The sequence below is a fragment of the Nakaseomyces glabratus genome, chromosome F, assembly GCF_010111755.1.
Source record: "Nakaseomyces glabratus chromosome F, complete sequence".
Lineage (NCBI taxonomy): Eukaryota > Fungi > Ascomycota > Saccharomycetes > Saccharomycetales > Saccharomycetaceae > Nakaseomyces > Nakaseomyces glabratus.
In genome coordinates this window covers 872831-895828 of record NC_088956.1, presented here as the reverse complement: position 1 = coordinate 895828, position 22998 = coordinate 872831, and the positions used below count along the sequence as shown (strand labels likewise).

The 22998-nt window shown below is 39.8% G+C and overlaps 14 protein-coding genes across 14 annotated transcripts; 5 read left to right on the top strand and 9 right to left on the bottom strand.

Annotated features, from left to right (window-relative positions):
• Window positions 1-1445: 1445 nt before the first annotated feature.
• On the bottom strand, window positions 1446-3287 carry SNU71 (Snu71p; the record flags this gene model as incomplete). Its single annotated transcript, XM_446352.1, has 1 exon — window positions 1446-3287. One exon carries the CDS (start codon window positions 3285-3287, stop codon window positions 1446-1448), a length of 1842 nt encoding a protein of 613 aa, XP_446352.1.
• Window positions 3288-3582: 295 nt separating this feature from the next.
• On the bottom strand, window positions 3583-4752 carry MCY1 (putative cysteine synthase; the record flags this gene model as incomplete). The annotated part of the gene is made up of 1 exon (XM_446351.1): window positions 3583-4752. The coding sequence occupies one exon, from the start codon at window positions 4750-4752 to the stop codon at window positions 3583-3585; it is 1170 nt and encodes a 389-aa protein (XP_446351.1).
• A 212-nt stretch (window positions 4753-4964) lies between these two features.
• GVI51_F08327 (uncharacterized protein) lies at window positions 4965-5360 on the bottom strand (the record flags this gene model as incomplete). Its single annotated transcript, XM_446350.1, has 1 exon — window positions 4965-5360. One exon carries the CDS (start codon window positions 5358-5360, stop codon window positions 4965-4967), a length of 396 nt encoding a protein of 131 aa, XP_446350.1.
• A 1060-nt stretch (window positions 5361-6420) lies between these two features.
• On the top strand, window positions 6421-6681 carry STF2 (ATPase-stabilizing factor family protein; the record flags this gene model as incomplete). Its single annotated transcript, XM_446349.1, has 1 exon — window positions 6421-6681. One exon carries the CDS (start codon window positions 6421-6423, stop codon window positions 6679-6681), a length of 261 nt encoding a protein of 86 aa, XP_446349.1.
• A 365-nt stretch (window positions 6682-7046) lies between these two features.
• ECT1 (ethanolamine-phosphate cytidylyltransferase) lies at window positions 7047-7997 on the bottom strand (the record flags this gene model as incomplete). The annotated part of the gene is made up of 1 exon (XM_446348.1): window positions 7047-7997. The coding sequence occupies one exon, from the start codon at window positions 7995-7997 to the stop codon at window positions 7047-7049; it is 951 nt and encodes a 316-aa protein (XP_446348.1).
• A 536-nt stretch (window positions 7998-8533) lies between these two features.
• PRP18 (mRNA splicing protein PRP18) lies at window positions 8534-9091 on the bottom strand (the record flags this gene model as incomplete). The annotated part of the gene is made up of 1 exon (XM_446347.1): window positions 8534-9091. The coding sequence occupies one exon, from the start codon at window positions 9089-9091 to the stop codon at window positions 8534-8536; it is 558 nt and encodes a 185-aa protein (XP_446347.1).
• Window positions 9092-9387: 296 nt separating this feature from the next.
• On the top strand, window positions 9388-10575 carry TFG2 (transcription factor IIF subunit TFG2; the record flags this gene model as incomplete). The annotated part of the gene is made up of 1 exon (XM_446346.1): window positions 9388-10575. One exon carries the CDS (start codon window positions 9388-9390, stop codon window positions 10573-10575), a length of 1188 nt encoding a protein of 395 aa, XP_446346.1.
• Window positions 10576-10742: 167 nt separating this feature from the next.
• Window positions 10743-12254, bottom strand: PEX31 (peroxisome biogenesis protein; the record flags this gene model as incomplete). Its single annotated transcript, XM_446345.1, has 1 exon — window positions 10743-12254. The coding sequence occupies one exon, from the start codon at window positions 12252-12254 to the stop codon at window positions 10743-10745; it is 1512 nt and encodes a 503-aa protein (XP_446345.1).
• Window positions 12255-12756: 502 nt separating this feature from the next.
• On the bottom strand, window positions 12757-15030 carry CUL3 (cullin CUL3; the record flags this gene model as incomplete). The annotated part of the gene is made up of 1 exon (XM_446344.1): window positions 12757-15030. One exon carries the CDS (start codon window positions 15028-15030, stop codon window positions 12757-12759), a length of 2274 nt encoding a protein of 757 aa, XP_446344.1.
• Window positions 15031-15350: 320 nt separating this feature from the next.
• On the top strand, window positions 15351-16949 carry SWC4 (Swc4p; the record flags this gene model as incomplete). The annotated part of the gene is made up of 1 exon (XM_446343.1): window positions 15351-16949. One exon carries the CDS (start codon window positions 15351-15353, stop codon window positions 16947-16949), a length of 1599 nt encoding a protein of 532 aa, XP_446343.1.
• Window positions 16950-17133: 184 nt separating this feature from the next.
• Window positions 17134-17622, bottom strand: NKP2 (Nkp2p; the record flags this gene model as incomplete). The annotated part of the gene is made up of 1 exon (XM_446342.1): window positions 17134-17622. One exon carries the CDS (start codon window positions 17620-17622, stop codon window positions 17134-17136), a length of 489 nt encoding a protein of 162 aa, XP_446342.1.
• A 307-nt stretch (window positions 17623-17929) lies between these two features.
• GVI51_F08129 (uncharacterized protein) lies at window positions 17930-19141 on the bottom strand (the record flags this gene model as incomplete). Its single annotated transcript, XM_446341.1, has 1 exon — window positions 17930-19141. One exon carries the CDS (start codon window positions 19139-19141, stop codon window positions 17930-17932), a length of 1212 nt encoding a protein of 403 aa, XP_446341.1.
• Window positions 19142-19547: 406 nt separating this feature from the next.
• On the top strand, window positions 19548-20586 carry EFB1 (translation elongation factor 1 subunit beta; the record flags this gene model as incomplete). The annotated part of the gene is made up of 2 exons (XM_446340.1): window positions 19548-19627; window positions 20043-20586. 2 exons carry the CDS (start codon window positions 19548-19550, stop codon window positions 20584-20586), a joined length of 624 nt encoding a protein of 207 aa, XP_446340.1.
• A 515-nt stretch (window positions 20587-21101) lies between these two features.
• EFM5 (protein-lysine N-methyltransferase) lies at window positions 21102-22010 on the top strand (the record flags this gene model as incomplete). Its single annotated transcript, XM_446339.2, has 2 exons — window positions 21102-21130; window positions 21299-22010. 2 exons carry the CDS (start codon window positions 21102-21104, stop codon window positions 22008-22010), a joined length of 741 nt encoding a protein of 246 aa, XP_446339.2.
• Window positions 22011-22998: the final 988 nt, after the last annotated feature.

Genomic DNA, 22998 nt, shown 5'->3' with positions numbered 1-22998 from the left:
TTTGATAGTGCTACTTCAGCAAATTTGATATGGTAATGTCTTGCGCTGAGAAGACCCGTTGAGAAACCGTTTTTACCTCAAAGTGGTAATAAAAGAGTGTAGAAAAAGCAATACAATGGGGAGAGAGAAAGTGCAGAAGGCGTTGGGTATTTCTTAGTAGAACAAGTGGAATAAAGGGAAGTGCCAATTTTTCGCGTTCTTAGAATGGCAGTGGGGTAAGAAACAGCGCAGGTTCGTTTTCGTTGAGATTGTTTCGATATTGCATCACTGTTTGCAAGGAAGTTACCGTACGGAATTTTGTGCAGATATTTATAGCTTCTGCGCATTCTTTTGTTTTTCCACTCGGGCTTATGTCTGGGGTGACAACTGCAAGGGCCCCCAGGTAGTGAGCTGAGAAAACTGGCGAAGGTGATGCACCCGAGATCTAGATTTGATCTGCTGCCGTTGAAATTTGTCTAGCTCTTTGTTTTCTCCGCACTTGTCTCTAGACTCCCGGTAGTGTAGACTTGGACCTGGTTTTCCTTTTTGTTTCTTGACCACTACATGCACTAGTTCTGCGTGCAGTGTGTGTGTGTGTCTCAGCTCATCTGTTTACTGTGCTGTTACTTGTGGGAGCAGCTAAAAGGACGGCAGAGAGTGTTTAGCGTTGCTGTGTAATTAATGTTCATGAGTAGGGTCCCATGGTTTGTGCGATTGTTTGTGTGATTATTGCAGCCTACTCACTCTTACCGGGGCTGTCAATCCCAATCTAAAAATAAATGTGTTCGGGGGTATAAGTGCATGCAGACGTTTCCTCCCCCTTTCCGCTATCCACTTTTATTGGATTTGCCAATTGAGGAAGTGATTTCCTAGTTCGGACATCACAAAATTATACTTGATGATAGATGAGTTGATCATTGTGTCATAGCCTCTTCCCACATCTGCATCCCTGCTTCTCTTCTGAGTGCTACAGTTACCAATTCGGTCCGAGGGGTCTACAACTCATTTGCTTCACATCTATTTATAGATTTCTTTGGGTTCCCAATAGAGACACCCATAAAGGTCTCTATGACTTCCAGTTGGGGTCCATAGTGTATTGAACTGTATGCCCAATTGGGACATGAGTGCTGCTAAGGCTAGGGCAATTCTATAGTTACTGGTGCCTAATTTAGCATAAGGTTGTCCCTACCGTTCAGTACCTCGTTAAACCAGACGTGTGGGGGGGAAGGAGATGAGAAAGTGTTCTATCCATTGTTTGCCGATGAACTCTACAAGATGCCGCTATAAATAAATTAACGCTATATAGATCAATTATCCTATCTATACATTATGGTTTTTGATTTTCGGTACTGGCATAGGAGAAGCCAAAAACTGCTAAAGCTCTACCATTATGGAAGCTATATATTTTTCAAACCGAATAAAAAAACACTGGTCATTGTGCTTGTAGGTATGGCACAGTGCCACTTTTACGCTTCATCTAGAGCTTTGAACACCTGTTCTGCAAATTGTACAGCACCTTCTTTATCAAATAGGTCCTCCATCTCAGTTACAAGTTCACTCTGTTTCTTCTCGTCGGACATCTCTGGCTTCTCAAGTATCTCAAACACATATGCAACAACGTCATCCTCGTATACACCAAGTAACTCTTTTACTAGCTCATCCACAACACGTTTCTCTTTAAGTGCTGCATATCTGTTGGTGCTTCGAGCTTCGATAGGCTGAGAAACAGGTTCGATATCTTCCGCTTTGTCCCGTTTGTCCTGTATAGAATTATCCATAGCTTTCTTGAATGCCAAATTAATCTTAATAGCAGGCTCGCCGGCCTTCTTAACCTTTTTGTCCTTCTCAAGCAACTTCTTTTGTCCTTTACGGTCATCATCAATTACAATATCTTCTATTATTATATCTCCATATTTCTCTCTATCCAGTTTGTCCTCTTGTTCTTCTCTGTCCTTGAAAGACCTATCCTTATCATAGTAGATATCATTGGCTTGACGAAGAAGGTCCTTTACATTCGCTTCACGGTTTGCGGCCAGCTCTTTCTCATATTCTAGATTCTGCTTATATTGTTGAGATAGTAAATGCAAGTGTGGCTCAATTGTGGTCTCATAGTCCTTCAACAAAGCTCGATACTTGCGTGCCTCTTCCTCTTTCCGTTTCTCCTCCTTACGTTTCTCTATAGCAAGGTCATCCTCATCTTCCTCGTCATCATCTTCCTCGCTGTCACTATCATTAATGGTGTCCGTGGATTCAATATCCATATTTCTGTTAGAATCATTGCTTTTCGTTCCCTTTCGCAGTTTCTCGAATAGTTGAGTCATATGCTTTTGGCGACGTTCGTTATCTTCATATTGTTGCCGAAGTTGCTTTTGCTTCTCAATATCGATAACTTTTGTTCTGAAATTTAATATCTCTTTAGTTAGTTGTTCCAGGGAGTCGCTAGGAATATCCAGCAATGTATTGTAGTCTATTTTATAGTTGATCTTATCATCCTGATCATCATTGATGTCACCTTTGAATGTTCCGACTTGTGAACGTGCTTTCTCAAATGCTGTTTCCATTGACTTCAAGATCTCGCCAACAGAATGGGATTGTTCAGCTTCAACGTTATCTTCATCGCCATCATCCTTAAAATTGTCATTAATATATTTTTCAGTGTTCGTATCGTAATGAATCTCCATGTATTTAGCCATCTTTGAATGCTTCTTATAAAAACTAATCATACTCTGAGTCCCTGATTCATTGAAACGCAAATACAGAAGACTTTCATCATCGGTTCCTTTGTTTAAATCTACAAGAGTCCAATTTGCTAGCGAATCAATGTAGTTAGGAATAATGAGCTTTAGAAACTCATCAAGGATAAGCAGTCTCGTATCGTCACTCACCACCTCATTTTCCTTAATAAATCTATTGTTCTTGCCCAGATATAAAGCATCCTTTAGAATGACTGTCAAGGTCCTCAATTGCTTTTCTAGGCTATCGGGAATGAACTGCTCTGGTATCAAATACTTTTTCGAGCCTGTACTTTCAGTGGGCTTCGTTGTTATCTTTTTATTTGGTTCCAAATTTTTCTTCTCTTTCTTAATTGAAGGTGAAACGTTATTTTGACCACTGAATCTGAGTTTTTTGAGTAATTCTATCTTATAAGCCCTCAAGTTTGCACTTAAAATGGGTATGTATCCTTGCTGTGGTTGTATACTCGTCCATTTGTCATCTTGGTCTATAGTATCGTTCGCATAGCAGTAATAAAGATTCTCGGGAGAGACATAAATTAGTTTATCATCAGGAACCAAAGCATCTTCTAGCATGCTGTTCTTTTGAAGCTGGTTCTTATCCTTTAGCGTCAGAGTACAGTTGTATTATTCACAGGTCTTTTGAAAGGATTGCAATGTTTTTATTTCAAATGAAGTAGATGAGCTTGATTTTTTGAGATTTTTCCACTTTGGTACAAGTGATGAGTTCCCCGGTCTTATCATGGACATACGAAAAAATCATATTTCTGGAATGTTTGTTTTCAATTCTTGATTTTAATGATTTGAAAGATGTGTGTAAATATATCATCTTGAATACGTTATTTGATCTATAAACTTATGAAACATATTCTTATTTAGATGCTAATATCTCATTCAAAGTAACAGTGTCAGGAACTTGAAGTGCCTCTTTCCAAAACTTGCTTAAATGTCTTGATCCACTGTCACATGCAATAATAACAATATTAGAGTCATTTGGTAAAATAGCTTGGTCATTTCTCCTGATGAGTTCTAATGCAGCTACAGCATTGATTGCAGTACTGCTACCGATGAATAAACCTTCATTAATAGATAAAAATTTTGCCATCTTTATAGCTTGAGGATCGGTAACTCTGATAGATTCATCTATGTATTTTTCACCTTTCAAGAAATTAAATGTCAATCTGTTCAAACCAATTCCTTCGACTATGGTATCAACTTGGTGTCTTCTTCTGGTACCTTCCTTCTCGACACTATCATACATTACACCATAATTAATCCTGTTGTAGAAGCCTGAACCTTGAGGATCAGCGAGTACAACATATGGTCTTATTCTTTCCTTCAAGTATTTTGAGACTCCGCTTATAGTACCGCCGGTACCGCATCCAGAAATGAAGCAGTTAACTTTCCCTTTGAGCTGTTTATATATTTCTGGTCCAGTGGTTCTATAATGTATCTCCCAATTGTGCTCATTTTCGAATTGATCGCTAAAGATTGCATATTTGGTCTTTCCTGACTCCAGATAATCATCGCAAGCTTTCTTTGCTGCGTTAACATATTGATCGGGATCCACAATCGATGCAGGTTTTACAGGGTTTATTATGGCACCTAAGCTCTTCAGAAGGTTCAATTTTTCCAAAGAGGTATCATCAGGTAACGATATATGTGCTTTGTATCCTAGGGCATTACAGATCATGGCTAAAGATATACCCGTGGAGCCACTGGTACCTTCAAATACCATGCCAGGTTCTCCACGAACGAGTCTGCCTTCAGCCTCGGCCACCTGAATGATGTTTAGTGCTATTCTATCCTTTGCGCTTCCACCTGGGTTATTCATCTCTAGCTTGGCGTACACATTAATGTTTCTGTCTGTGTCACATAGTGATTTCAGTTTAACCATAGGTGTGTTTCCTATAAGCTCCTGCATACCATCGTACACTTTGGCCTCCGTCTCATACCGCCTTTGTATCACAGTATAAGCTGTATACAATGCACCACAACTGAGCACCACACCACCTATCACTCTTCCCCATTTGGAGTCCATCTCAGGTATTTTAAAGTTGAGACAAATTCACTATTTTTTTGTAGACCTGTGTTGGGATCTGGTATTGCAAATGAATTATTAACCTTTGGCACTTTCAGCTCAATCGCAAATTCTACTTCTAGTGATTATTATTAAAGGCTACCTCAGCTCTGAGCTCATCTGCTGAAATTAGAGCCGTGGTGTAGCCAAAGGCTCGATTTACCACTAGGTTGTTAAGACACGTGATTTCTAATGATTGCTGATTTATCAATACGACTTACACGTGTTTCGTGAAACCATACAACACTTCTCCCCCCACCAATTTCAACACATGTGACTATACCTCGTCTATAACTATCAAGAGTGTATGATATTGTCGTCTCAAAGGACACTTGTCTCAAAGAGTTCTCTCTATTTTGGTTTTGAAAGAAAACAAAAATCCGGTTGTTTTCATCCAGCATTGTCAGTCCCCCCCCCCCATTCAGGTTTCTACTCTGGTTGTCTGCTGATTGAGGGATTGGGGGAATAGAATTCTCTTCTACGTCATTTCCACCTTGGCTGGAAGGAAGCACAAGATGGTCCCCGTCCCCCCGACTGTTTACTGGAAACTCTACATCGTCTTGGTTCATTCTACTAGGGCTGTCTCTCTATCATTATCCAAGTTCAACCGTATAGAGATATCTTGGGGATGTTCACACACACACAAAGTAGCGTCATTTTGTCTCTTTCTAAACTCAGCCACATTTGTGAGGGATGGCCACAGACAGTTCCAGTGGCGCACCTCTCTCGTTACAGTGGTTTCACTTCAACAGTTTTTAGGGGTACCATCCCCCTCCATTATGTGGTCCCACAGTGCTCCCCTCTTTTTCTATCTTAAATCTCTCGTAGTAACAATGGGGAGGAGCGGGGCAGTGCTGTTCAACAAATTGGGCAGCTCGTAAGCAGGCGTGGCTGTAACATCGAAGCAAAAATAAAGAAAAGGACCTGCTAGTTTTCTCTCTCTCTCACTTTCTCTTTCTTACACACACAAACACACACACAGACTTCCACGCAGCTTCCCTTTCAAATATCCACACACCCAGTTGTCTACTAGACTTTCTTACAGGATTTCCCTCAAGATTTCCCTCAAGATTTCCCTCGGCTTCCGGCATTTGCCCTCCCCTTTCCCCGGATCCCCCTTCTTCCCCGCACCAGCCTCAGATTCAAGGTCTTGGTCTTGGTCTTGGAACACAACTCGAAATCAAAATGACTCAATTAGCCGCGTAAACCATCCTAACACCACCTAGTTCTCCCACCTCCCTTATTCCCCCCCTTCCTGGCAGTACACTGCGACAGATTGGAGTGAAGCCCTATCTATTCAAGTTGAGATGACGCTGCCAGCCCCTTCCCCCCCCCCCCACAGCCCATCACTATCCTCGCCACACATAGTCTCTACACAGTGGCTTCTCGAAGTTTCCTTCTGCTTCTGCACTGCGCCCCTTCAGCGCTATTGATCTTCTCTCTTCCTCCAGGGGGGGACTGATCCCCCCCTCTACTGCTCAAGGCTAGTCAAAAAAAAATTATATAAATAGTGGGCATTATTTCATAATGAACTCAATTGGATCTCTAATTCTCACATAAAAGATACCATCAAAATATTTTAGATACATATCAAACACACACACAACAACAAATCGAATAATTACAATAATGACTAGAACTAACAAATGGACTGTTCACGAAGCTAAGGCTAACGCTCGTTACTTTACTCGCAATGGTAACTTCGGTGAGTCTCCAAACAGTGTCAAGAGAGAAGGTTCCGGTAAGGGTAACTGGGGTAAGCCAGGCGACGAGATTAACGACTTGATAGACGCCGGCGAAATCCCACCTATCTTCAACAAGCAAAGACGCGGATCCAACAACCAGCAAAACGAACATAAGTTGGGTAAGGTCCAGAACCGTGAGTTGTAATAGACCAGCTCTCCGATTCCACTAGTTTTCCTTTTTAACGGCTTTTTAACATGCATCGGATAAGTTTGCGCCTAAATTCACTTGGCCATACTTTCTCCCCTTCATTTTTATTTCTAATTATATCTTTTCACTTTACGCTATCACTTCTTTAAATGTTTTTAAATAGCATTGTTACGTACTATAATGAGTTTCATGAAATCATCACAAAAAATACAGTTATTTTCTCCTCTAATCTTCAAAAGAAGGGGGGGACCTTTTGTTTATAATGTAATCGTTATTTATACTGTGAATTTATTATGTAAACTGTGTTAGATAAGTTCTATAAATCCATTTCGCACTAACTGGCTTCTCCTCGGTCAGAACGTTTAGAAACCCTTGCGTTTATTCCGCGATACATACTCATCTCTTTGCGATATTATCCTGTTCACTATGGTTTCCTTGGTTAAGTAGTCGAATTCACCGCCATCTATATCGTCGATCTGGATGGTGACGATGTCGGTGGCAAGAGTGCCCATGTCTAAATCAAGCACCACGCCGTCGATGTACTTGCAGCTCAGGATACTGAGTGCTTTCTCCTTTAGCGTCATGATATCGTCTTCGTTCGTACGCACACTCACAATAACATGCCTATCCGGATGATCAGCTCTGATCTTCTTGAACTTACTGATGTGGCCAATGTGGAATAGGTCAAAATTGCCCTCCACTATCACTAGACGCTCGGGTACGGTCTTGCCCCGTACCACTATATTGTCCAGGGTTTCTCTATACACAGTGCAGCCTGGGCCGTACCCGTCACGGTCGTAACTGTACTTGGTCAGCTCCTCCAGAGTCACAACTTCATCGGGACGCGAGTGGTGGTCACGCGACCCAGTAAGGATCCGCTGGATTATGTCACTCGTGCTCACACCAGCGGTACGCTTCACACACTTGTACCTGCCGCAGTCCTTCATCTCCTGGTAGCAGTCGTTGCCGTCTTTGTCCAAAGTAATGTCATCCCCATGCACCACATACATGCATCCGTACTTGTTCATCACGTCTGGATGCGTCACGTAGGGAGCACCTTCTATGACCTGGTCGCACCACCTGTTCGCCCGCGCATGCTCGTACCGCTCCCGCTCCTGCATCACCGGCAAACAACCCTTGTTGACGCGTATGTCCTCATCGCTGTGGATACCGCAGATCAGCGCGTCGTTGCCACCGCTAACCTCAGGGTCGATGGTTTGCCGAGCTTGCAAGAACACACCAGCGTGTCCGTGATGCGTGAAATCAAAGCACCCGTCTATCCAAACTTTCTCTTCCCACAAATGCACAGTCATTTCTACCTCTCTATCTCGCCTAGCTTATCAGCAGCCATCAAAAGCAACCACAAGCACCAAAGACTCTAGAAATATTCCAGTGTTGCTCATTGTTATTTGTCAATCAACACTAATTTTTCGATTTTTGGTACTGCAATACAGCTTAGCTTGGGCCCTCCCATCCACACTCCCTGCGAGGATTTACAGTCAGAAAATCTTCTTCCTCACTCGCTCACTCATTCTCTCTACCTTCTTTCACTGCTTTCTGAAATGGCGTAACGTGGAAAACTCTAAAAGAGATCAAACAAACCAATTTGTACACAGAAAGTGTCGTAGCAACTGCACAAAATGGCCATCAGAACAGCACTTGCTATCCAGAAATAGAAGAGTCACGTGGTTAATATTAGATACATTATTTTGGGTTTCAACCACCTATGTGGATATGTTGACGGGTACTTTCTTCTTACTGCTGTACACATCCTTATTTGCTGGGTCCTTAATGGCTTTATAAGTGTGGAATTACCGACTTATCATTTTGACGGGCTTTGTCTCAGCTCTCATTTCCTCTGTTCCATGTGAGTTAGCAGTCTCTTGACGTTAGTGATCCATAGCCTGGTCTGTTCATCTGTCATGACGTTGGCCACTATCCCCGCAGTTGCGGTGTTATTTCTGGCGTCTTGCCGCTGTATCTTACGCTCATGGATACCCACTTGTGTGACTCCAATGGGCCACGCAACGTTGCCGAGACTCAGTTTCATGTAGGACTCGAGACTCCTCTGCATGTGCACTTTGTCTCTGGTACTTTCGTACTGCTGTAAGTGGTATAGCACAGTGGCTAGCGAGACCAATTGGTCGCTCGGTAGTCTGGCTTTTCTCAGCGAAACAAGTAGCGGGTATATCCCACGCTTGGTGTCTTTCAAAATGTCATTGCCACCCTCCTCTTGTTCCAAGGCCCATGTGTCAAGCAGCTTGTGCAGATACAGGTTGCATTTCAAAGACAGCAGCTGGGCCCCATTGGGCTTACCGATCTCCTGCGGATCAATAGTAGTGTCAACCTTCTGCTCTTCTTCAATCACCGCTTGGATTCGTTCGTCTCTCGGTTTCTCAGTAGCCATCCTTGCAATTAGCAGTTTGTATAACTTGTGTACTAACGTTTTCTGCACTAGTATGTTTCAATTAGAGCGAAACCGTTACAACTTAGCCAGATCTTTTCTTATGCTATTTCTTAGTGTGCTCATCGAAGGGGACATCATCGCTCTCGGTAAGCTTCTTGCCCAAGAAAAAACTGAAACTCAAAAGTGCCAAAAAAAAAGAGTGGCTACAGGGACTGATAAAAGTGGTGAGAGTACAACTATACCGAGGAGCTCAGTTCATACATCTGAGCAGTACTATAAGAAGCAATCAAAAGGAGATGTCCCAAAGAGCTACGCCTGCAGCTGGGCCCACTTTGGCAACTGCTGCTTCCAATAACGATTCCGGTGATGAATATTTGTCCCAGGAGGAGGAAGTGTTTGATGGTAACGATATTGAAAATAATGAGACTAAGGTGTATGAGGAGTCTCTAGATCTAGACCTGAGTAAGAGTAAGAGACAAGTGTGGTTGGTGAGACTGCCCATGTTCCTGGCAGAGAGATGGAGAGACAGAAATAACCTGCATGGGCAACAGTTGGGTAAGATTAAAATAAACCAGGACGGTTCCAAGATCAAGCTAATGCTGGATGAAAACGACAATGATGCTATTCCGCATGAGTACGACCTTGAACTGACCAAGAAGATTGTGGAGAACGAGTATGTTTTTACCGAGCAGAACTTGAAGAAGTATCAGCAAAGGGAGAAAGAACTTGCTGCTGACCCTGAGAAGCAAAGGCAAGCTTATCTGAAGAAACAAGAAAGAGAAGAAGAGTTAAAGAAGAAACAACAACAACAGAAGAGAAGAAACCAAAGGAAGAGATTTAACCACAGAGTCATGACTGATAGAGATGGGCGTGACAGATATATCCCCTATGTGAAAACCATCCCTAAGAAGACCTCAATTGTTGGTACTGTTTGTCATGAATGTCAAGTTATGCCATCTATGAATGACCCTAACTACCATAAAATTGTTGAACAAAGGCGAAACATTGTCAAGAACTCTAATAAAGAGAAGATTGTTACCTTGGATGAAACTGTTGGTGTCACCATGTCACACACTGGTATGTCCATGAGATCAGATAACTCTAATTTCTTGAAAGTTGGTCGTGAAAAGGCCAAGAATAACATCAAATCTATTCGTATGCCAAAGAAAGAAATTTTGGATTACTTATTCAAGTTGTTTGATGAATATGATTATTGGTCTTTGAAAGGTCTAAAAGAACGTACAAGACAACCGGAAGCTCATTTGAAGGAGTGTCTGGATAAAGTTGCTACTCTGGTGAAAAAGGGTCCTTATGCTTTCAAGTACACATTAAGACCTGAATATAAGAAGCTAAAGGAAGAAGAAAGAAAGGCTACATTAGGTGAACTTGCCGATGATGACCAACCAACAGAAGGAAAAGAAGGTAACTCGGAAAATGAAAATGAGATGGGTGAAGAAGAAATTGAAATGGAAGACATTGTCTAGATCGAAACTTTACCTTAGCTTTTAAATTACTATAAAAAATGTTGAGACGCCTATATAATTATTGACATATAAAAAACTACAAATGCATGTTCAGTGACGGAAACAATGCGTGTCATATGATATTAAGCAAATATTACTACATAAAACTCCTAGACTAAGTATATGAACTATTCTATCTTTTTGTTGCTTTCAATTAATATTTCTCTTGGATCTTGGTCAGTGCTAACCTTCTTTTCGAGCGTCGGACTAGTTAACTGTATGTTGATGTTCTCTTTTTCTGTTACATCTTTTACTTCTTCATTCTGATCATTGATAATTCTTATCTTTCTAACATCACTAAAACTGACTTTTCTTTTCATGGTTGTTGATTCAGCATCATCTGCCGGTGATTGGATATCATGATTATCAATTCCTGTGGACGTTGTTGAATTTATCTCCTGAACAGTTGTTACACTATTTGATCTGCTATTTATCTTAGCACCAATTAACTCTGCTGTTCTAATCCATCTTCTTCTACGTGTATACTTGGAAAAGGAGTCCTCTGTTGAAGGGTTTTTCCACGTATTATCGGAATATATGAACCCATCATCACTTGATGGATTTGCTGTAGTCTTCATTTTTGAGGAAGGTAATTGGATAGAGCCGTCATTTGTCAGGTCTAAGCGCCACTCTTTATCTATCCATTTCCATTCTAAGCCTGAATCACCTTCAGGTAATGTGAATTCTGTAATAGGTGGTGCCGCGTTTAAAAACTCATCTGTCCATGCAGACCTTTCATAACTTAGCATGCTTGAAGTCCATCCAATACCTATCCAGCGGCGTTGGTTCTCGTACAGCACATATGTAAACCTGATAGGTTCATTTGATGATCCGTCAGCTTTCTTAGGTCCTGTTAGCTTTTTTATCTGATCATTCACTGATGTAAAGATAGTATAGTGCTTATTAATGCCACCCATATCTAAGCCGGTAATATAGAACATCAGCAACCGTATCAGTCTGAAATTCCATAATGATCGTCTAAAAGCTTTTGACCAACTTGAATGATAAGTTAGCACATAAACCCCGGCAAACAATACTAGAGTTCTTGGGTAGAATATTAGCTTTGTAACCAGTATGTAAATAGGTGACAAGAATGCACTGGTAAATAGAAGACGTTGAATATCTTGTGAGTTAAGTATTGTAAGTGGAGAAAGAACAATATCGGCTTTAGTGGAGACACGGACCATTATGTGTACGATATCATCTAGCGAAGGGCAAGACATCATAGTGTCTTCAACAGCACTATCCACAAGAGAATAACACCATATTATGCCAATGATCAACAAATGTCCAAAATACTTAACAAGAAATTGGAAGTATAGCACAAACACAAAATATGAAAGTACTGAAAGAAAATTTAGCCACAGATTGTCATTGGTCCAAGTTACAATACTCAAAAATTTGTCTGTAACTATTAAATAAGGATACAACTTAACCAATGCTTTTGAGACTGTTGGCGGTGTGGAATTCAACAGTGGCGATGACACAATATTATAATCTTCTTCTACTTCATTGTTTGAATATGCATTGCTCTTCCATTTTCCTCTTTTCTTTAGGACACTCTTGATAACTTTATTGGTTTTTATGCGCTCCTTCTCTTCCTCACTCAAAACTTTAGACTTTGTTGACGGTTGGTCCATTTATACTGGTCTATGTATAATTCCACTTCTGAATATTTATGATTTATCAAATCCTCTAGAAGTATATTCACAGTAACTTATCGGAAAAAAAAACAAGTTTAATAATTGAATTTATTCCTAGTACAAAAACTCCAATATCTTTGAGCACTTGTTTGAATAAGATTACTAATTGGCAGTAAAGCTGTTTTAGGTTGTCTTCGATCTTGAGACAAGACTATATAAAATCATATGATGGAAAAGGTCGAAACAGCCAAGAACAAGAACCTCTTGATTTGTTCCTTAAAATCTCGGCTTCTCAGTGGGAAATTTTCAAATTTTGGCTTTTTTGGCAATAAAAGCATTTGATCTGATGGGTTCAAGAGCTATACAAGAAGACATGGTGATGGTGTGTGGTCAAATAGCTAGATAGTTGTATCAATGCGTCATTTAGTTAGTTCCTTATATAAAAAATATATCGTGATTATGCTGTATAGTTTTTAAACTCCCCAGACAAGGCCTTAAGTTAGGTAATGTAGTGGAGAAATTCATGGTCATCCACATCCCTCTGAATGTATTCCTTCTCTATCAATGTTTCTATACAAGCCTTAAATGTTGCCAGTGACAGTGTAAATCTTTGGGCAAGCTGCACAGCAGTCTTTTCCTGTAATTCTGAGAACTGTAAATGTCTTTCGCTTTTCATTAGCCTAACGATGGCAGCATTTGTCACTTCTTGCCTCTCTCTTTCAACATTGTCCATTATTGATGCTTTGTTTGGTTCGCCTGTACCGTTATTTGGTTGTACAACTCCTATTATCATTTGTAATTTTACTTTGGTTGTTGGTGCAGTAAAATCTTCGTTTATTGCAAATGTGTCAGTGGAGTTGATTATCTTAGAAGGTGGTGATTTAACAAGTATCTTTGATCTGGGAGCGGTAGTCATGGATAGCAACAGTTTATCTAGCTCAACGTCGGGTAAACCTGTCATATCCTGTATCTCATCTTTGGTTAAGCTGTCATGATTTTCAAACAAAAAGAATATTGATGCGGCATATATTGGCAAGTGAATCTCATGATAGGTCTTCGCAAACTGATATCCCACTTCAATTGAGCTTAAATGATGAGACCACTTCAAAATTCTTTGGTTATATTTGTTAGTGTAAAATGTTTCGAAACTATCCTGGATACCCTGTAAGGTTTCAGGCAGCTTGAAGTTTGGGTCTACGCGATCTGGAGCTTGAAATGGCCAAGATGTGGGAGTTAAAATCTGAGGCTTGAACATAAATCCAGCAACCGCTTCCTTTGTAGTATTTTGGAAAGTCTTATATAGCTCGATGGAAGAATTTACATCTCTTAGCATACCTTCAAGTTTTGATGTAAATAATGAGCCCATTTCACTTTTGATCTGAGTTATTAACCATCTCTCTAAGTCTAGAGATGACTTTTGTTGTAATAATCTCTTGGACAGCTGCTGTTGGTAGTATTGCGAAAAAATGTCCTTTTCCTGCAGAAGCTTGAACAGCTTTACAGCGGCATCTAAATCCTGTTTCACTTGTTTATATTTTTGTTTCTCTATTGACAGTTTCAAACATGAATCTAGGTAAATCGTCACAAATTCCGATGATCTTTTACCATCTTGATTCAAGTACTCAGAAAATACTTCATTGCTGATTACAGCTGAATTGTAAGCTTTTGTTTCTGTTTCATTATCAGCTTCACTTTTTCTGACAACTACAGATCCAAAATTGACATTGGAGAGGAACTCATGACACTTTTTATATGTTGCGAGAACTCTTGCGGTCCATTGTATAGCATATAAGTACCTCTTCTTTGGAATTTCTTTCGGTTCAGAGTTGTTACAGTGTTTTAGCATGTATGATTTAATTGCATTCACAATCTGGAGCCTATAATCATCAGATAATGAAACAGTGTATATTTGGTCCAATAATTCATAATTGTCTTGTTCAAACGAGATTTTGATTAGTTCTGGGACATGAATATTAAGTTTCTGGTTATAAAGAACCTCTTCTAACACATGATTTAATTTTAATATGGTATCTTTGTTTAGATAGTCCTCGCACATTTCAATTTCAAATGATTGAAGAACTCTAATCTTTTCCAGGCACTCTGTGGCAGATTTATCTGTAGGTGTGAATGATTTCTTATAATATAGTCCAGTATCGTTAAGGAATTTTGGTTCAAAATAGTTTAGGTAAAATGTATCCTTAGTATCTGTAATAGTTTCCATCATAGAAACAAGCAATTTCCATAAGTGAGCCTTCTGAAGATCTAATTCTTGGCAATCACGAACAGAGTTGATATCGGCAAGTATACTATTTAGTAATTGATCCTTGATTTTCATTAATATATGCTTTTTGAATATTTGTAGACCTAACTCGTGTATTTCTGGCACTCTGTTTGGTTTTGAATAAACTTTATCCATATATATCGTAAGATCACTGATCGTTTTCAGAATATCAGATTGTTTCTTCCACAGCTCTCCCATTTCAAGCAGAAATGAATCATTATCGCTTAATACATGCTCAGTGAACGTCAATTCCCTTATCTCATCAAGTTTCTTGGCCATATAGGCTTCGAAGGCCGAATACAGTTTTTCCCCATTACGATTTAGTACTTGTGTATAAATTGTCCTATACAAATCTCCAAATGACAGTTTTTCCGTATCCTCAGCATATATGTGGTTTAGTGCACTTTCTAATATTTCCCATGACTGGCTGAAGTCCTGCTTTGGAATACTCAGTTTAGTTGGGATCCTAATACCTACTCTTCTATTGATCATGATTTTAGACTTGGTTTTTTGTATAGATGCCCAATTTTATTAATTTAGTCAACGCCACTTTGATCTCAGTGATTTTACCAATTTGAACAACGGTGTTACTGCGCTTTTAACTGATACTAGCAGCTTATGTGCCTGAATTCTCGATGCTACAGGCCCTCAGGCTATAAATTTGAACTTTTTTTTCAACTTTTATAATTTCAATGTTTTTTGAAAATTACAAGTCTAACAATAGTATATATACAAAGACAGATAGATGTATACGTTTGTCTTGATCAGGCTCAATAGTAGTAATAAAGTCAACCCACATTGTGAATAACACGATGTCTTCCTCGGATATTTTTGATGTCTTGAACATCAAGCAGAAGTCTAGCAGTCCAAATGCTGCGTCGCCAAGCGTACCTGCCTCGGGTAAGTCTTCTAAACCACAGCTGACTGGTATGCAAAGGGAACTTTACAACTTACTTGGTGAGAATGAGGCGCCAGTAGTGGTTCAATCAATGAATAGGTTTAAAGAGAAGCTGGCGTCTAATGCCAAGCCTACTCCATGGAGTTTAGCTAATTTCAAGGCTAATGAGTATTTAACATTGCAACATTGGGTAAAAGGATCAAGAGAACTGATTGGTGAGGAGCCACAAGAATCTGAATTTAAAAAGTATGATGTTCATTTAACGATACCTGAGTTTACAGAGGACGAATATAATAGCTTCATACCCACTAGTAATGCCGAAGAGAATGAAAAGCAAAATATTGGCGAGAAGGTAGAGGCTAACGGTGATTCTACTGATGTAAATATGACAGAGGAGGATACAAATGATAAGGTAAAAGAAAGTGTGCCCCAGGATGAGAATAAATCGACGTCAGACAATAAAAAGAACAATGAAAAATGGGAATATAACGAGGTGAAGTATCTGTTTGATCTATGTAAAAAATATGATTTAAGGTGGTTTGTGATTCAAGATAGGTATGATTATGAAAATAGCAATAGGACTCTAGAAGATCTGAAATCTAAGTTCTATGAGGTCTCGAAATGTTACTTTAAAGCTAAGAAACCAGATGATCCAATGTTGCAATCATTAAACTATTCTAAAGACAAAGAAACACAAAGGAAAAAGTATTTAGAGAGATTGTTAGCTAGATCTGCAGCAGAGATTGCTGAGGAAGAAGCACTTATTATTGAGTCTAGGAAATTTGAAATGGCGGCAAAGAAGACATTGGCAGAACGTGAGACACTGCTACGTCTATTAGATTCTCCACAATCAGATATCTCCGTTGCTCAATATCTTACTTCAAATGGGATGTCACAACTATACAACTCGCTTTTAGCAGATAAATCCAGAAAGCGTAAAATTGATAGCGCCGTGCCTGAAAATCCTTGGATGAAGCAACAACACCAATTTGCTCAACAAAGACAGCAAATGCAGCAGTTACAACAAAAGAAACTGGAAAAGCATGATGCATCTGCAACACCAGGACCTGCAACAACTGTAACTGCGACAGAAACCTCAACGAATGTAACGTCAGCGGGGTCAATTCCTTCTGGTTTACAATCACCTAAGAAAACTAAGAGGCAGAAACTTGAATTACAAACAGCTCTAAAGAGAAAAAGTGAAAGTGAATACGCAGAGCAATTACTAAAAATATTCAATATGGACGAGAGAAAATCTTTGGGTGTAATCGCTCATGGCGAGAAATTGTCCCCCGGGGTATTCTTACGTTCTGCAAAGATAACTACTTTCAAACCTGCCATTCAAAATAAAATTATCTCAACAGCTCAAGAACTTGGTATACCTGCTAGGCCAGTTATGCCGACTTTTGAGGTCGTTACTGAATATGAAGCCCTTCTGAAAAAGATTGCTACTTTACTTGATATCAAGAAGCAGATAGATAAAATAGAAGCTGGAAAACAGATAACAAAATAATTTTATCTTCATTCAATCTTTTAAGTTAGTCCTACCTACTGAGAGCGCATTTTATTGATACAGTAAATAGTCATGCATTTCCGAGTCTAATTGTTTTTCAAGTAAATATTACTATCCAAATTATGGCATTAGCATAGTTAGTTTTTTTGTATACTTACTTGACTTGTAATAATATTGAATATTATCATGAGCCTTCATCCAAGGCCTTTCTGTATTTCTCTATTGCTTCGATGGACGAATTAATTGAGTCAAGGATCGATCTGTCAGAGGAATCCAAAGATGCTGCCAGATGATCTTTGAAGTTAGCTAGCTCGGCCTGCTTCTGTCGTAGTTCATCATTCTGGTTCATGACTATTCCTTCGAATACTTCATTCAGTTTATAAAGTGATGATATTATCTCTTCTAAATTATAGGATTCAGATAGTTGTTCTTTCTCAAGCTTCTGTAATTCACGCTGACGGATGGAAGCTAAAAATATCCTTAATCGCTCTCTAAACAGTTTCAATTTCTTTTGCTCAGCTCGGAGATACGATTGGTACCATTTGTTTACATCCTCATCATGCACTTCTACAGTCTTACTTTGGATAATGATCTCTTTAAAGTCCTCTATTGATAAAACATCAGAAAATCTCAATTCATTGAAATGTGCTATGATCAAATCTGTTGAAGACATTATGCTGTCAAGTTATCTTAATATGCTATAGAGCAATAGAAACTTTTGTAAGCTATCTGTCTTAATTATTATTATTCCTTCTTCTTGAAACGCATTGTTGATTTGGGTTTCACAATCAATTATATTGTTTGGCGTTGTGTATCTAAAATCAGCTTTTCGTGACTAAATATAAATATTAACCGGCAGAGATGCAAACATATGTCCTACGTTCTCGCAAAGGAAGTCTGAGCATGCCATTTAAAACGTAATCATTAATCACATTTTATGCTATTCATTACAGTATAGAAAAAGCGTCTATATACTAATATTACATCTTCATTGTCAACTCCAGGTCATCCAATCTTCGACGTCCTCTTCTCGCACCACCTCCCATTCTATCTGATTCTCTCTTCAATCTTCTCATATTTCTTTCCTTCTCGATTTCTCTCTTTTGGATTTCTTCTTGAGTCAAGTATTCCACCTTCGGTGCCCATTTGGCACCGAGGTCATCAATATTCAACCGTACACCTGCCAAGTAACCAAATGCTGCTTCATTTGGCACAGTGTCTTGATGCAAACTTCCCTCAGCCCACTCCTTCTTTACATGCAATAGATATTCATGTAGGGAGTGAGCTATCCCTGGTGCGAATTCCCTAGCAAGTCCCAAATCAGCTACAATAATTAATGCAAATTTCTCTGGTGACAGACTCTTATCGCTCAAGTTCCACTGGAAATAATCTTCAAAGAATTTACCTTGAATAGTGCAGGTTAAGTTCACTACAACTTCCAGATCGGGTATTACCAATGACGCTACGTTTTCCAATTCCTGTATTTGTTCGTTGATGGATGAGACTATTTGAGAGTGTAGGGATACATTACCGTACAAGCCCAAGTCGTTGCAATATGTAGTGACAAAGTCTTCAACCGATATCGAAGTGTCATTCACGTTCCATACAAAGGCATCGGAGATCGTGTTATTTCCGTGTTCCACATTTAGTGTTATTGGTATGAGTATGGCTTCCTGTTGCCCCGTCGACAGTTCCGGTGGCACGTACAACCTGTACGGCACAGCTATCTTTCCGTGTTGGAAACTCTCTCTGATCTTCTGGTATCTGAGCACGTTGAGCGAGTCCTTCTGCTCGTTCAAATCAGGCACCCCGGTTTTATAGTTTTTCTCCATTTCCGCGGTCAATTGGCTCTTGCCATGCCTGCCAGCACCTGTGTTCGCACTTCCACCATCTCCACTACCTTGGCCATTCACGCCAGCGGCTTCCCCACCGTTGGCATTCGCCTGCGGATCATCATTGCCCGCGGACGCACTCGACTGCTCCTCGTCGTTGGAATCGCTGTCTATGTCAAACGTCGGGAAGTTCGAGAAATCTTCAAGCAACTCGTTGTCGAACTCCGCGTAGTTCACAGCCCGCCCACCACGCTTGTGCCCTCTCGAAGGCTGCACCGTGCTCAGCAGCGGCAAGTTGTCGCTCCGTATCCGGAACTGCAGGTTCGCCAGGTACCCCTGCGGAACAGCTCTGTTAGACATCGTGATTCTTCGCAACTAGTTACCGTACCCTTACGCCAATCTTGCACTATCTACTGAAGTGTCAAATCGTTCTTTATGTAGGAGCAATAGCTGAAGAGCAATAAATGGCTCTTCTATTGCTCCTCTTCACATTTACAGAAGTTGCAGAAGATCACTATGTAAGAAAGTGCATGTGAAAAGCGATGACCATACCTACATACGAAGAAAATTTTTCTTTTCACTTCGCGAAGAAAAATGAAAAATTTTTTTTCATTTCTATGATTGCCCCATCTCTTGGAATATAAAAGGTTATGGGTTAAATCTTTCAACGTCTTTCTTCATTTCTCTTAACTTGTCGGTCAATTTCTGTATTTTATTTCACGGAAGGTTGAAATTACATTCCCACACTAAAACACACACATATACAATGGCTTTCACTGACTTCTCTAAGATTGACACTGTCAAGGAATTGAACACTGTTTTGGGTGAAAAGTCCTACGTTGAAGGGTATGGAGGATAATTTATTTGCAATTGAAGATGGATATGGAAAGAGGAAAAAAAAAGACTTTGATAAGATCCCTGGTTTAGTTTTTTTTTATGATGAACTTATTCTTTGGTCCGTGTTTATGACGGGAAGTAAGACCCCCGGTATGAGTGACAAAAGAGATGTGATTGATTTCACGGTGTCTGATCCTTCTAAATTCTGGGTTATAAATTTGAAAGTCTAAAACTTCCCTTTCTGCTCCTCAAGAGTTTTCTCGAATTTTAATTACTAACAAGAATGAAAAATAATATTTACTATGTGGTTTTTTTAAAATTTCTTTTGCCTCAGGAAGTGTATTTTTAATATTTAATACTGGGGTAAAAGAAAAACAGGATGATAAAAAACCTACTTAGAAAATGGAATTTTTTATTGGTACAGTACTTCTGCCACTCAAGCTGATGTTGAAGCTTACAAGGCTTTCAGAACCGCTTACCCAAACTTCTCTAGATGGTTCAACCACATCGCTGCCAAGGCCGATGAATTCGACTCCTTCCCAGCTGCTTCCGGTGCTTCCGCTGCCGCTGAAGAAGAAGACGACGATGACGTCGACTTGTTTGGCTCTGACGACGAAGTCGATGAAGAAGCTGAAAAGTTGAAGGCTCAAAGATTGGAAGAATACAACAAGAGAAAGGCTGCTAAGGGTCCAAAGCCAGCTGCTAAGTCTATTGTCACCTTGGATGTCAAGCCATGGGATGACGAAACCGACTTGGAAGAAATGCTTGCCAACACCAAGGCTGTCCAAATGGACGGTTTGAACTGGGGTGCTCACCAATTTATCCCAATTGGTTTCGGTATCAAGAAGTTGCAAATCAACTGTGTTGTTGAAGACGCCAAGGTTTCTTTGGATGACCTACAGCAAGCTATCGAAGACGACGAAGACCACGTCCAATCCACCGATATCGCTGCTATGCAAAAGTTGTAAGCTCCCTTTTTAGTTCGCATGTATGTTCATAAAAACCTTTAGACTATAATACCTATTCAATTAATGATTTAAAAAGAGACCTTTAAAGATTCCAGAGTTTTCTGATGCCTCACTAACCTGTAAGGAACTGGTAGCAGTGCTATCTCTTAACTTAGTAGAGACCTAAACCTAGCTATTCCCTTTTTGAGATGGGTAGGGTACATAAAAATTTGCTGTGTATTTTCTATATCTTAATGTAATTATCAAAACCTAATCGGATCAGCTAGCTGTTACTGAAGCTTGCAAAAGTCTCTCTCTCCTCAGACCAACTCCGTCATTCTACTCTTGTAAGGCAATTTTCTTTTGACACCGTAGTTCCGTAATCTCTCTAGCGCATCGCAAATTTTTTTTTTTGCAAATGCTGATCATATTGGCTGATGGCTATATGATTGCACATATAAGCTTTGTTCTCACCCTACTACAACACATCAAGTACAAAAACCCTTAAAAACTAAAGAGCAAGCACACCATTGACCATGTCAGGTTCAGACTCTGAGACAGAACTGTATGTACATATGCGTTCCTGATGCGCCCGAATTCTCCAGGCACAGCACCAGAGCTAATTACTAACCGTGTACTCATTTACATCGAGAAACCAAGCAGTATCGACAATTACTGTCGAGCATCCTGTCCTTGCGGCATCGATTTGAAGATTGAGAAAACGTACGTTCAGAACACTATCCGCTAATGCCCTATTAGCTCTCCAAGAGTTTAGACAAGAGGAGCAACAACGCCAACAAGAGTTCCAAAAACTATACGATGAATCAGATGCTGACTTCCAAAAGAAGAAGAAGCAAGAAGGTATGAACCTGTTCAAGGAGGACTGGCAGCTATCTCAATTCTGGTACAGCGACTCCACCGCAGACAAACTAGCCGATGCTCTGTTAGAAGGAGCCGATGCCACCACGGTTATCGCTATCGTTAGTGCACCATCCGTGTATGCAGCAATCCAAAAGAGGGACGACTCCGAGATCCCTACCAAACACATCTATTTATTCGAATATGACACAAGATTCGAGCTCCTAGCAGGAAAAGACCACTTCTTCTTCTATGATTACAACAAGCCACTTGATTTTGACGACAAACTGAAAGGCAAAGTAGACAGATTATTGATAGATCCACCTTTCTTGAACGAGGATTGCCAAAGTAAATCAGCACAGACTGCCAAGAGTCTTTTAGCTCCAAAGGATGGCTCAAAGACGAGCGATGGTCTACTGAAACATCGTTTGATCAGTTGTACCGGTGAAAGAATGGCACAAGTTATAAAAAAAGCATACCCTGACACCGAGATAACAGATTTCTACCCAGAACACGGTAACGGTCTAAGTAATGAATTCAGATGCTACGCCAATTTCGAGTGGAGTGGTTGGAAGTTCTCGAAATGAAGTGCAACTCGACTTATGTAATCGTCCCTATTATAGATATATACAATTGAATGGACCAAACTCACCTGATTGGCAAATAGAAAACAATTCAATAAAGTAATAAGTCAACATACTAGCTCTACAGTTATTTGGAATTCCGATTCACCATATCAGGTGACCGCTGTGCTTACGCAATATCACCAATTTAAAGGTTTGCCGCATCTTTCATACCTACAAGATATCACCAGAACATCAAAAATATGAATACGAAGGACATCTGTGAGTTATCTTGTATACTATTAACAATCTTTTTCATCAATAGGTAGTTAACCATTAGATATCATCGTCCCTTGATTATAGAATTAGAAGGTCATCTAATGTCAAACACATTATAGTGTGTATATTAAAAGGCACATTCACTGACACTCCAATTACCAAGCATTTCCTCTCCACGCACAGCACTCTCTTCGTTTTTCTATAAGACATCGGGCTTTCTACTGATATCCTTGGTACTTGAATAGATGATATTCATCATCAATCCATCATCATCATCAATAAAACAAGAAATGGGTTTTCTGCAAAAATCACATGAAACCTAACAGACGAAGTCTTTTCTCAATTGTGTTGTCAGAGTTGCATGTTCATGTGTAGGACCATTTCTGCTGCTAATTGAGCGTTGGGAGGAGGGTTCGGTTATCCCAATTAAACACAGTTTAGTCACAATTTCTGGGATTTCGATCGTATGGATTAGAGCTATCCACAACGACTTCTAGGGGACTTTTGCGAATGATGTCCATTTGGCAATGTTTGAAATTAAATGTGAAATAAAATTTTGAAAGTGAAGCAGACAGTATAATAGTTGAAAAATTATTGTGTATACACTTAATCTTAGGCTTAACAATATCTGTTGCTTCTGCCATCTTTGTAATTGGCATCTTGAACTATTTAATAAATTCTAAAATACTAAAAAAGCACTTCAGAGCTACATTAATATTGCATTCTGATTCAG